At 39.3% G+C, this 13,693-nt stretch overlaps 1 protein-coding gene across 2 annotated transcripts in view; it reads right to left on the reverse strand.

Annotated features, from left to right (window-relative positions):
- Positions 1-13,693, reverse strand: part of poln (polymerase (DNA directed) nu) — an 80,849-nt gene that overhangs the window by 49,527 nt on the left and 17,629 nt on the right. For both annotated transcript variants that reach the window (XM_086279773.1, XM_086279782.1), the window contains 8 exons: positions 12,468-12,536; positions 12,324-12,384; positions 11,995-12,059; positions 7,571-7,654; positions 7,318-7,413; positions 5,370-5,426; positions 4,886-4,942; positions 2,451-2,516 (listed from right to left, as the gene is read on the reverse strand). In XM_086279773.1, the coding sequence (XP_086135899.1) occupies positions 2,451-2,516; positions 4,886-4,942; positions 5,370-5,426; positions 7,318-7,413; positions 7,571-7,654; positions 11,995-12,059; positions 12,324-12,384; positions 12,468-12,536 (555 nt within the window). The remainder of the gene's footprint in view (positions 1-2,450; positions 2,517-4,885; positions 4,943-5,369; positions 5,427-7,317; positions 7,414-7,570; positions 7,655-11,994; positions 12,060-12,323; positions 12,385-12,467; positions 12,537-13,693) is intronic.

The following is a 13,693-nucleotide window of genomic DNA, read 5'->3' on the forward strand; positions in this document are numbered from 1 at the left end:
CAAACTATTAAACAGAGGGTGTTTACCTTCACTGTTAATACTGATAGTGTGTGTGTTATTTCAAAATGCCACCTTAATGTACCTGTACTTACAAATATAAAGAATCAATTCAATAAAAAAAACTGTATCAAAGAGTACTGGGCGACAACTATAATTTTCTGAGTTTTTTCTTCATTAATCTATGACCTCAGCACCATCTGTGTGCAATCTTACAAAGGACTGGGTATCCCTTTACTTTTGTACCAATTACATTGTAATTGGATAATTGCCTAAAACGCTAGGCTTTAGTTTTTTTTAGCGAGGTTACCACAGGCTTTGAAACTGAACAAAACAGTGGTGTGAAAAGGCGTTTGCTCTCTTCCTGAATTCCTGGTGTTTTGCATATTTATCACACTTACATGTTTTAGATCATCAAAAAATGTTAATATTACACAAAGACAACTTGAAAAATAAAAAAATGCTGTTTTTAAATGGTGATTGCATTGATTAAGAGAGAAAAGTTATCCAAACCCACCTGGTACTGTGTGAAAAACTAATTTGTGCCTCTTGTTAAATCGTGAATTAACTGTGATTAACCACAGTTTCACTTTCACTAAACACACTCAGGCCTGAATACTGGCAGACCTGCTGAATCGAGAAATCACTTAAAGAGAAGCTGTCTGACAAAGTGAAGCAGGCTAAAAGAGCTCAAAAAGCAACACATCACACCATGATCTAGAGAAACACTTGAGAAACAAAGTCACTGACATCTATCAGTATGGAAAGGGTTACAAAACCATTTCAAAGGCTTTGAGACTCCAGTGAACACACATGGAGAAAACTTGGAACAGTGGTGAAGTTTCCCAGGGGTGTCCGGCCTCCAGAAATAACTCTAAGAGCACATCGATGACTCATCCGGGAGGCCACAAAAGAACCCAGAACAACATTAAAAAACCAGAGGCTTCACGTGTCTCAGTAAAGGTCAGAGTTCATGATTCAGCAATAAGAAAGAGGCTGGGCAAAATGCTCTGTGGACTGACAGGACAAGTGAATTAGGCCAGGAAAACCACTGCATAATAATTTAAGTCAGTTTAAAAACATCAACAACACCAGTTTCTTTATTGAGATGTTACTGCTTACATTCGGAAAATCAACAATTTATATCTGTTTTCTACTTGATTGAGTCTACTGTCATTACACTTCACACACTCGGCATAAAGTATTTAACATTTTTTTGATTCAAACAACAAATCCAGATCCAGCACTTTTAACTTTCATTAGCTCTGACATCACCACAGAATGAATGCCAGTGCATTTTATGAAAAATCTGAATAATTAACGAACTCGCTGCAGTTTTCACACTTTGCAAAGTCATTCAGTGGACAGAATTTGCCCATTTCACGCATTGGTCCTGGCCCCTAGGCCTCATATTTGATTTACTAGTTACACAGACCACATTTCTAATATCTCTACCAAGAATATTATATTGCAAAGACAACTGAAGCCAACGACTGCCTGATAAAAAGGGGAGGTATATATAGCTTCTAACTAATTTTCATACCATAGAGGATAACAGTAAGAAAATGATAATTATCAACTCCGTCAAAAAAACGAATGTCTTCTTAGAATGAAGTCTTCCTCTTTGTGCCTCACCTGCTCTTTGCTCCAGGATGTATGAATATTTCAGCAGGACTATTTCTCTGACTCTGTAAAGCCATTCTAACTCAACATGCTCCCTATCAGCCAGGCGTCCAACACCCGCCCCTTTATTCACACTCATGTTTTAAACATTGAGCTGCTGTCTCTCAGCTACACCTCATAAAAAACTCTGCTCATAGAAACCTCCAGCTTGCTGTTACACAACAATCCCAAAACATCTGTTTCTATGAGAACTCAGCATTCACGACTGAGCATGTAATTACTATGCAGTCAGCTTCCTTAAGGAGTTTCTCTGACAAGGGAGAAAGCCAGAAAGAAATAGCCAATGAAAGCTTAGTTATAAAGAACACAAAAAGGAGAAGATTGTTAGGATCTTAGAAATCCACGAGCAGAAGATTTGTGTGTGTGTACAAATCTTTCGTGAGATTTTTCAAATATTATTTCTGTTTAAATACTTTAAGCAAAAAGCTCTGAAAAAGGCTTTCCTCACTCCATAAAAATGTAAAAATATTTTGCGCTGTAAGTCATTAAAATGCCAAATTTTAATTTCTCATAGATATAATCCAGCGTTTCTGTTTCTATTAATGCACATTGATGTGGTCTTTTAGGTATTCTATGCATCTGCCTTGAACTCTTAGAAAGAAACTTTCCCAATTCAGTGCGCTGAATTTTCCCAATTCAGAACCATGGATAGCTCCTCCAAGGATGCTTAATCCTGTTGCAGTGTTTTAACAGTCCAAGATGTATCAACTAATTCCAGTGCAATGAAGGCTGGGAGAGATGGGTAGGAATGCAAGGCAAGTTTGACTTACTGGGTGTTTTGCAGAGATTCTCCCAGTCACAACACTGGTCTGGTGCCACGTAGAGGAAATGTAGCTCTGACATGAAGAGACAAAGGGAGTCAAATATGAATTAAAAACAGGGAGAGCCTGTAAATTTAACACATTATCACATGAACATTTCAGTCAGCTATGTTATCACTAATGTTTCCATATAGCCAAAAACAGCCTGAAAACAACAGCTGCGGTCTTGATTGCCCTGATCACTCTGATCCCGTGTTTGGACCCACACGCCTTCAACAGTGTCATGCCCAATCTGAACAAGCTGCTTGCAGAGTAGGGTGCCAGTTATGTTGCTGCAATAAGCAGGACAAAACATCAACAGCACCAACAAAAACAACACTATAGTGCTCAAGACTGCAGTGTAGTTATGTAACCCAAACATCTGCACACTGTCAAACCTATTAACCTAATAAATTAGACGACAAGATAATTACAGCATATAGTAGCTAAGGTCCCACGCAGCAGACCTTTGCTACTATTTCATGGTCTGTCTGTCTGTATGGCTTCTGTAGTATTCTTAGTTTTCCCCCATTCACTTTTAGTGATCTCCACTGCTTGTGCCTCATTGTTTGTCTGTCAGAATTTATTCACATTCACTCTCAAGGTTAGTTCCTCATGTGGCTTTTTTACTTCCCTCATTTCTTTACTCCTTATATCTACGTCTAATCCAACTCTGGCATCTGACTCTTTCAACTGTGGCTCCATTCTGACTCTTGCCTTCTTTTCGGATGTGGTGTTTTCTGGTTTTCCTAAATCTTTCTTTTTTATTGTAAGTGCGAATAAAACGTCATTCGATGTTGTGGTGTCAGCCACAGGGTCCACGTAGTTGTGACATTTTACACTTTACAAAAATCTATTTTATAAAACCACAAATACTCAAGTTATGACTGAGTAGAAATTTGTATACATTTGTTGTTGCCAGCTTTTTTCCAAAATGCCGCCAAATGAATCACGATGATCCGAAGCCAAAAAGCTTTGGAGAACACCAGGCAGACTCATTTGCACGGTTGAGTAAGCACAGATTGACAAACACAAGCTGCTGCTCCCATGCACGAGGCTTGAAAGAGGCCCATGTGGAGGGACAGTCAGGCACAGAGATACATCTCTCTTCTGCCAAATGAATACAGCAGTGGCAATAAAACAGACCAACAGCTTCGAGAGTCCAACTCAGACAACATGTTTCACTATTTCACTAATAAGTCAGCACAGCAGAGCTCATCCACACTTGTGATGACTCTGTTTCAGGAGCTGTGAAACCACATCTTGTCACAGCCTCAGAGAGATGGTGACATTCACACCGGCAGCTGAATTTAAAAGGTGAAGAGGAAAAACACGGGTTTGTCCAGCAGCATAAATTACTGTTCTAGTGCACTGACGCAGCAGCAAACTGTAAGCAAATGAAAACAAAAGCTGTGGGAGCTGCAGGAGTCCTTCTAGCCTGCAGCAACTTCTAAACCTTTGGTTTCACTCTCGAGTTTTTGTTGTTTCAGTCTCACAAAAAAGTCTAAAAAAATCCACATCAAGAAAAAAGAGTGCCAGTGGACTGAGTACATTTACCTTTTATACATTTTGTAGAAAGTTTGTATTGCAAAAAGATGCATGTTCAATCATCCATCTAAGGAAATTCCAAAAAGTAACTTGGATGAGTCATGAAATGCTTCTCCCACTAAAAACGCTTTGACCCGTTGAAAACAAGCAACTTTTTTGGGATGTACTGCCAAAAATATTTGCTCGTCTGCCTTCATACACATATAAAATTGAGTCACTTCCCATTCCTAACCCATAAGGTTTTGCCTGTTGCAGATATAGCAGCTTCAACTCTTCTGGGAAGGCTTTCCACAAGGTTTAGGAGTGCTTACGGGAATTTTTGACTGTTCTTGCAGGAAGACATTGGTGAAATAAGGCCTGGATGCAGCTGCTCGGCCATGGAAATCCGTTCCATGAAGCTCTCTGTGCACTGTTTTTGAGCTAATCTGAAGGCCATATGAAGCTTAGAGGTCTGTAAGACTCTGCAGAACGTTGGTCACGTCTGAGCAAAATGTGCCTCAGCACAGGGCTGATCCCTGGCCCTGTGATTTTATGTGGCCTAATGCTTTGTGACGGAGTTGCTGTCATTCCCAATGACTTCCACTTTGTTATAATACCACTAACAGCTGACTGTAGAATATTTAGTAGCTAGGAAATTTCAGGCCTGGAGTTGCACAGGTGGCATCATATCACTTAGGAATTCACTGAGCTCCTAGGAACAAACATTGTTTCACAAATGTTTGCAGAAGCAGTCTGCACGCCTGGGTGCTTGACTGTATACACCTGTGGCCACGGACGTGATTGGAACACCTGAATTCAATGATTTGGATGTGACTGAATACTTTTAGCAAAATAGTGTATAAACAGAGTTGACTCACCTTGCTCATCATGCACGACAAAATCCCATCAATAAAAGTAGATTTGATTTTGCGAACCTGTGAACAACAATGCAATTATTTGTTACAATAAAACACTTTATCTCTATACCTTATGTAACCCCCAAAAGGTAAAGCTAAACAATGATCATCTTAAAAAGAACAGATTTAATAACTTGGGAAGAAAACATCATAGTATAAAAGACATAAGGTCAAAACAACACACCCATTGGTTAGAGAAGTCCCACTTGTCTCATCTGGTAGTGGAACTGTATAATCATTATATAATGATCATATAATGATTTGTGATTTTGGCCAATGAACATAACCTGGATAATCCTTTCTGACTGACAAAAATTAAACTGATTTCTACAGAGCTCAACAGTGACCGCCTAGTTTTTTAGGGGCTCCTGCTCAAGAAGTGAATTTCCCATTCATTCATTTTTCATAATAATGATGATTCATAATAATAATGAACATGCCAGACCTGCCTGTAGTCCAGGATTATTTTTGGCAGAGGGTGCAGGTCCTGAAGCTGCAACAACTGCAACAAAAAGAAAGGAGACAAAGACTGAAAAGCTGCATTTTTGTGCCTTTCGTGTCAGGTACAAAAGAAAATCGATTGAAAGTCTTTATATTTTGCTTCTAGGACATGCACATGAACAAAATTTTCTGTAAAGCGGTTTTAATTAACAGGAATGCAGTACAGTGTATAAGTAGTCATATTATTTTGTGCTAAGTTTTGTTAGGGTTGGGGCAGGTTCCTCTGTGCTTTGTTATTTCAGATGCAGACTTCAGCTGGTCTGTGCTGCCCTACACGAGCTTGCTTCCACACCTCTTGTAAATCCCTTTATTGTGGCTGTGTTTTTTAAGGACAGGGTCTGGCTGTTGTTATGTGCCAGTTCATTATGTCCACAATTGTGGTATCTTGGCTCACTCAGTCTAGTGTTTGTTTCTCTGTTCCTGCCTCTAACCCTGTGTCTTTGTTTTTCTCCCAGTTTCCCTGCCTGAAGCATGTTGCCTGTTTTTGGAAAGTCAGCCAGTGTTCCCTTGACCGAAGCTTCTGTCACCCACACACCCAAATACTGCCAGTGGATTTCTCAGTCTTATCTGTGACTAGCCTGTCTGCCCACTCTCCACTGATACCCAGCTGCTCACCCCGGGCCTCCGACCTGCTCCCGAGCTCAGCCTCTCTGCACTCTCCAGTAATGCCTCAGCCTTTTCAAACCTTTTCAGTTGCTGCAACTCTCTAAATCAGTAGTCCATTCTTCCACAGTCTATCGCTGCTTTTATCACACTTGTAAATAAATCTTTACAAGACAGCTGTCTGTTCTCTGGGTATGAAAAGTGTAAAATCATGACATTGCTTAAATTTCGATTTTTCTTCAAAAAGATGATTGCATGTGAACAAGAAGGAACAATTTTATTTTGATGCAAACATGAATAGAATAGCAGGAATGCAGTGTTATATTTACATCAAAGTGCAATATAAATGTTTTTTCACTAAAATTAACAAATAATTGTGATTAACAAATAATAATAATTACTATAAAATTGTCCACATTGATCTTTATTGGTGGTAATTTCAGATGTTTTTCTCTATTCACTGCTATGAATATGTTTGGGCACGCACTGTATTATAGTACAGTTTTCTTGGTGGGTATTCAAGAGTTAGGTCCTTTGATTTAAGAGCGCAATTTCTTGTTTTCATGATTTGATATACAAATTTTAGAGTTAAGTGGTTTTGCCACATACCAAGTTGGTCAGACCTGAGTGCTTGTCAATCTTCTGCTCCTTAACAGTCTACATTCAATCCATTAGACTTTCTCTCCTGGGAGGGTTACATCATTTTCACCATTAAGTTAGCACACTACCACCAGGAGTCCAGATTAGGGCTACTATATATAACTAAGGAGCTTTTAATGACATAATGTATATATCACCTTCTTTTTAATTCTAAAGTCATACAAGAAGGAGGTACACGTATTAAAGCCCTAAAAGCTGGGAACAGATGAATTTTATAAGAGGGCTGTTACATATAAAACTATTTAAAAGATAGCAAAAGCTCAAATAGGCAGAAAATGTGGGTAAAATGAACCAAAGACTGACATGCAACAAAAGTCGGGCTAATAATCAGGAGGCTCGCTGCTTACGACGCTTTAGCCGATGAAACTATTCCGCGATTCGGTCGTCAGCTGTGATTGACTGCTAGTACAAAGGTGGACATAAAATCTGTCCAAGCAGCAGCTCATGTATATTTGTACAGAGATAGAGACGTGACTAAGAACAGTGACTGTGCACTGAAGTTTGAGGGGAAACATCTAAACATGAAAAAAATAAATCTTTGTCTCTAATCTAAAGACATTTTTGGATTCACAGAGAACTGAGGGTCAAACTGAAATATCTGTCTGTGTCTATACACGTGTGTGTCATACTGCAGCTTCGGATGTTGACTGCTGCTGTTTGCCGATGGTCTTGGGAAGCTTCTTGTTTTCGCAGCGCTCATGAAGACGCAGCTTCTCAAACAGAATCTACAAACATTGTAAATCCACAACATCCACAAAACATGAAGCAGACGCAAAGCGTAGAAGAATACAAACGTTTGCATATGCACGGTATACACACACACAGACACAGAAAAGCCATATACTGCGCACAGTATCCAGATGTACACATGAAGGTACGTACTGTTCGTAGCTGAGTGTTGCTGGTCAACAGAAATATTTGTCCAGCTGCTCGGTGTGCTTCCTGCTCCAGTTGCTTCAGTTTAGTCTGACAGAGTTGGAAAGACAGACAAAATCACAGCAGAACGTGGCAGCACGGATCAGGTCAGCAAAGTTCACAGACCTCTAGAACAACATACTTTGGATAGACAAAAACAAAGCGGAGATGTTTGAACACCACGCTTGGTGAAAACCAACTGTCATGCACGGTGGTGGAGGGGCAGTCACTGAGTTCACCATGAACTCCTCTGTATACCAAATATTCTAGAGTCAAACGTGAGGCTATATGTGTGACAGATAACAGGAGAATGATCTCAAGCACAGCAGCAAAACTACAACAGAATGGCTGAAAAAGAAAAGAATCAAAGTGCTGTGATGGCCCCGTGCTGACATAATGAGTGGTTACTTCAAGTTATTGCTGCTAAAGATGGTTTTACAAATGACTAAATCTTAGAGGGTTACTTAGTTTCTTTTTGACATGACTGTATATGTGAAACAGGAAGTCATTTATTACACTCTGTATCTTACTAGGTGACCTTCTTCCTACACCTTTCCGTTCCATGGGAAACACATGTGATGCCTAAAACCTGCAGGACCCTGGCCCTTGAGGCCTGGATTTCCCCACCCCTGTTTTAGAAAAAACCCTTGCCGCAGGAAAGCCAGGGCAACATAAGAAACATAGAAAGAGGAAATGATGGAAAACAAATGGCACAAAAAAGAGAGGAGGGGGAAAAACAGAAACTACGCTACAGAAATGGGGCAAACAAGTGACTTGGCATAGAAAAAATGGAGAGACAGAAGAGAGGACTGAAAGATAGAAGCACTATTAAATAACTTGAAGATGCAAAGAGGATGAATCCCGAGAAGAACGCGATTGTGATAAAAAATAAACGTGAAAGTTTTAAATGAGGACATAAAGGCGTGAAATTCATTCTTATACAATATTTAAGCTAAATGTGAAGATTTTGAGCTGTTTTTTTAATGAAGGGGACGACACCCTCATCACAGCTCACTGCAAGTCTGAACAAAGCACTTGACAGACAAACCAGGGAATGAGGTTAGAGAAACGGAGACGAGAGGAAACGAGGCGGAGTGTATCGGGGTAAATGTGTTGATGAAATGAGAGACAACAGTCTGAAAGAGCAGCAGAGTGACGGATTTGGGAATATGGGACAAAAAAAATGGGTAATTGGAAGAGTTGAAAGAAAGTTGAACTGGGAAGTAAACACTGGTGTGGGTACATGGGGGAAAATGTGAGAAGTAACACTGGTTATTCATGAACTGGTGAGAACATGTTTAACACAAAATTGCATTTGGAACAAGAAGGAGAGTTCAGAGACATGACTTGACAAAAAGGTAGGGGGAAGTGGAACAACTGTGGCACAAAATCAAGGACAGCAGTGTGGCGAGAGACTAACACGAAGGGACAGAAAGAAAATGAAAGGAGAAAAATTGGGGTGAGCTGTCAGACATGTACCTAAAGTCCAAAATATGCACTTTTCTCTTGCCCAGAGCAGGCACCAGACTGCCTCATCAATATTGGATGGGAGCCCCTTAGTACTTTGCTTGACACACAAAGGCACACATACAGAAGGCACAGGGCTCTGTAGGGCAATATTTTATTGCACTTCACACCATGTGGATCAAGACGTGGACTTTTTTGATGGAAATGAAGAAATAGATGGCATCTAAATCAAGGTGGAAGAAAGCTTAAGGGACTTTTTAAACATATGTAGAGTGGAGAAGAACAATAATCAGCGCACAGATTAATTTTGATTTTGGTTTTTTGGGAGATTTTTTTTTAAAGAAATGCTACAATTGTGTTAAAAAAGAAAAAAAAAATGTTGTTTTATATAAAAAGAATTGTTAAAAAGAAAATATTGGGAAAATGGATATTAAACCTAACTGTGAAATGGCATACTTTCGTTTTATATCAATCTGGAGACAAATCAGTCCCTTTGCTGAGAGGAATGTGCCGTCAGACGAGGCCCTTCTGAAAATAAAGGACAATGTCAGGCACAAAAGAACTGCTGACCTTCACACAGTCCTGTGAAAAACTAAATGAATGCCATGATTCAGTAGTTTGTAGAACCACCTTTAACAGCAATAACTTACAGTAATCACTTTCTGTATTGCTTCATCAGTTTTGTCACATCATCGTGGAGGAATTTTGTCCCACTCTTCTTTACAGTGTTGCTTCAGTTCATTGAGGTTTGCAGACATTTGTTCATGCATAGCTGTCTTAAGGTCAGATTTACAAACACGCTGCAACGGCAAAAACTGGATCTTGGTACTGTCAGTATTTGTAAGGAGAGCATCCTGATAATACTCCGGCCTTGGATTGAAGTTTTATTACACTTAAATTTAAATGGTTACAACTTCAGGACCGTGGACAGTGTATACAGTTTTTTCACTGCGATCTCTTGAGCTGTTCTCAAACACAATTTGAGACAAAAGAGCAGGTGAGTATGTTTTGAAAGATGAAGCCTGATAGACAGGAGGGATTTTCTGGTTGGTCTTTCAACAGGTGAACTTGACAGCTCAGATAAAAACAACATCCAGCACAACAGAGTCTGGACACACATGACAGCGCATGCAGACATTTCACAAAAAGGCACACAAATGTATTTACACACAACTCTGCCACAGCCTCAAAAACTTGAGTGCCTCAGCGCGTGTGTGTGCGTGTCTCTGCAGAGGCGTTCTTCCTGCAGCACAGCCTCTTAAAGGAAAGAGACAGACTATCCGTCCTATTTATAGTAACACAGAGAGCTATCAAGACTGCCTCCACAACAACAACCCTGCTGCTGTTTGCAAGACTTGTGAGTTGAAACTAAACTGACTATGTTGTGTATTCTTTGTGCGTGTGTTTGTCCATGCCATCTGCATCTACATCTTTGTGCATCCGTGACAGTTCTCAAATTTCATCTCCAGAACTGTTTTTTACTCTTTGTGTAAACAGGACAGGCCCCCAGAGGACATCCACCCCACACTTCATGAAATCTGCTCAGAAGAAGGAAACGAGATACCATTTTTCTGTTTGTCTTGTGTTTTTTGTTTGTTTTTTCTTTTTTTTCCCTGAGGTCTGTCCTGTTTCTCATATCCTGCTACTGTCATCGCTGCTGATACAGCATCTATCAACAGCTCTATGCTTTAGCAGCCAGACTAAAATACAATCAACTCAGAGTGACTCAGGACAAATCCAAGCTGACCCAGTCAACCAGACACTAAGCTTGGCCTGTATTAAAATACTGTGTGAAAGTCTTGAACTTATTTATTTATATTTTGTTAGGAAAATAGGAAAAAGTTGCAGAGATTTATTTAATGTTCACACTGATGTCTGTAGACGCTCACTTTTGTACCTCACTCCTGACTTCTTTCATAAATATGGAGGATAAAATGAACCAAAAAATGACTATTTAGATTACCATTGATTTTCAGCTCTTGTGTAATTTGACATACCTCAGTCTTTTCTTATGAGTTCCCTTCCAGTAGATGGATCAACTGAAGGACCCGAGGTTCCTATGTCAGGTTTTTGTTGGATTTTTCCTATTTCTTAACAACATAACTTTCACATACTGTTCGTCTGAAGTAGATAGCATTTTAGGCCTGACACGTCTTTTGAGGCGCTGCACACCATGCTGAGATATTCCAAATTTTCAGCTAATAGCTCTTTGAAGATCAGCAAAATGCCTAAAGAAAACATTTAAAACTGGGTCTTTGCTAAATTATCTTTTCTGTATGGGCACAACACTAGTTCATCCCTTGAGTTAGGTGTCCTTTTGTGCTTGAACGATTTAACAGGTTAAAGAAAACAAAACTGACTGAAAATGAGTGAAAAAGCTACTTTAAAAAAATTGAAAGACCTTCAGAAAGCCTGCAGTATTATTGCTCAACAGCACTTTAAAAATGAGCGGACAGGCTGGCTCCTTGGAAGCAAAACATAAAGATATAAGGGGTGACTTTCAAGCCTTTCATACAGTATCGTATTTGGTATGATCACACAACAGCCTTTAAACATAAGAAAGAAACCAGAATATCTACAGTATATATCATGAATGTTAACTAATGCATTGGCCCAATGGGTTTTGTTGGATGTCCAGTTTTGCATTAGTCTGTAACTTATTTCACAAACTCACAGAAATAATGGTTGAATGGTTTAAAACACAGCATGCAAACACACACTTTTTACAAATATTTGCACTGATCTTGATTCATCAGTGTATTCTGGTTGGGGATTAACATTTACTGCAAAGGCCAATAACTCCTGGCAGTAGTTATTTTTCTTCTAGAAATCTTTTTCTTATTTATTAATAACTCTGACTGTGAAAGTTTAAGATCTACCAGTCAAACCATTCAGTTTACCACAGAGTTTTTTTGCCATCTTACCCCCAGCAAGTCTGAAGTTCTCTTTAGTGCCTCCTTATCAACATGGATGCGGTGGCTCTCCATGGCTGAAACAAGAAAAAGAATTTATTGATTCATTAACAGCAAATCTTTCAACAGCTGACAGATTTTTATTGTGGATATAGAAAACTGGAAGAGCCCAATAAAAAAATTAATTGTCATCCAGTATTACATGCTTTTACTCTGTTTATTCAGGGATATTTTTCACAATAAATCTCACAGGGTGTGGGGTGAAGAATCTGTGAGAAGATTTCGTTGTATTTTAAAACAATTCTGAGTGTCTGGAGGGAAAAAAGTAAAGCAGTGCTCACCTGCCAGAACAGGGATCATGTTCAGCTCCATATCTGAGTAGAGCTGCCACAGCCCTTGGCTCTGGACACACAAATTATCAGTTAGGTAATCTGTTGGTGTGTGTGTGTGTGTGTGTGCATGTTTGTATGTGAGCATTTACCTACATGTAGCTCAGAGCATAGCTTCATATTAAGCCTGTAGAGCCAACAGAGACCTGAGATAATCTGAGAAACCTGAGAGAGACACAAACAAAGAGAGAAAAAAGAAAAGGGAGGAGGAACATGATTCAGGTTTGTTGTGTAGAAGTACTTTGTGAGTCATGGTTTCTTCTATAGTTAAAATTAGTATCTTTTCAGTTAAAAAAACAACACCAAAAACATGAAAACATCAACTGTCTGCTGAAATCCTTTGGTGTCAAAGTATAACTAGCATCACCTTCTTTTCTATTCGACATTTAACAAAACAGACCTTTTAATTTTCACGTGAAAATGAAATGGGCAAAAATATCGAGACCTGACATTTCGTGGCACAAACGTCTTGAGGCAATCACTGCAATCGCACACTTTTGTGGCTCTTAATCAGCCTTCCACAATCCATAGCCAGAAGTCTGCAGTTTTGTTCAGTTTGATAGGAACAGGATTATAATTGTTTGCAGGTGCCCTCGTCGTACTCATTCTTAATGTCCCTTTTCAACATGATTTGTCTGCTTGCGAGATGGAGTTACAAAAAACTGACAGACACGTGGACGTCCGCACAGAGTCCTGAATTGACCTATTCTATGTTACACACACACACAGGTGCTGTACTACAGTCAGATTCTTCTCTTCAGATTGATCAGCACACACAGCGAGCAGCCTCAGAACAAACTGATGTTACAGTTTAAGATGTACGTGGTGGGTTATTATACTGTAAAAGGAGCCAGGATTGCAATAGCATCACTGTATAACACCTTTAATGAGTTAATGCACCCCATCCAGTAAAACAGCCCCATAATATAACTCATCCCCCTTCATATCTTCTTCACTGAGCAGAGAGCTTACCAGAAAACTGCTTTTGTTGAATATGTCCAAAGGAGTTTCTCTCAGGCTCATTTTAGCTTGTTCATGTTTCTCATTTCATGTTTCATAAAAGTTGTACACAGATCTGTTTTAAAGTCCTTGTTTTTATTTTCTACTATTCAAACTTTCTTCATAAATATAGGGCGTGTGGATTTTCTTCAGTCCAGATCCAAGCAGGTTTGCAGCACTCCAGGGGACCTTAAATTTTTCAATAATTAGATGCTGTAGTCCCAAAAACGCTGCTTACAAGACTTCCAGCTCTAAGAATTTGTCCTATAGAAACATTACTTAGCAGTCAAGTGTAACAAATGCCAATTTAGACTTAAGCTTAC

The sequence above is a fragment of the Aulonocara sp. 'chitande type north' Nkhata Bay genome, linkage group LG3 (genome assembly GCF_057382095.1).
Source record: "Aulonocara sp. 'chitande type north' Nkhata Bay isolate Kocher_YH1m ecotype deep benthic linkage group LG3, A_spYH_male_GT1.1, whole genome shotgun sequence".
Taxonomy (NCBI): domain Eukaryota; kingdom Metazoa; phylum Chordata; class Actinopteri; order Cichliformes; family Cichlidae; genus Aulonocara; species Aulonocara sp. 'chitande type north' Nkhata Bay.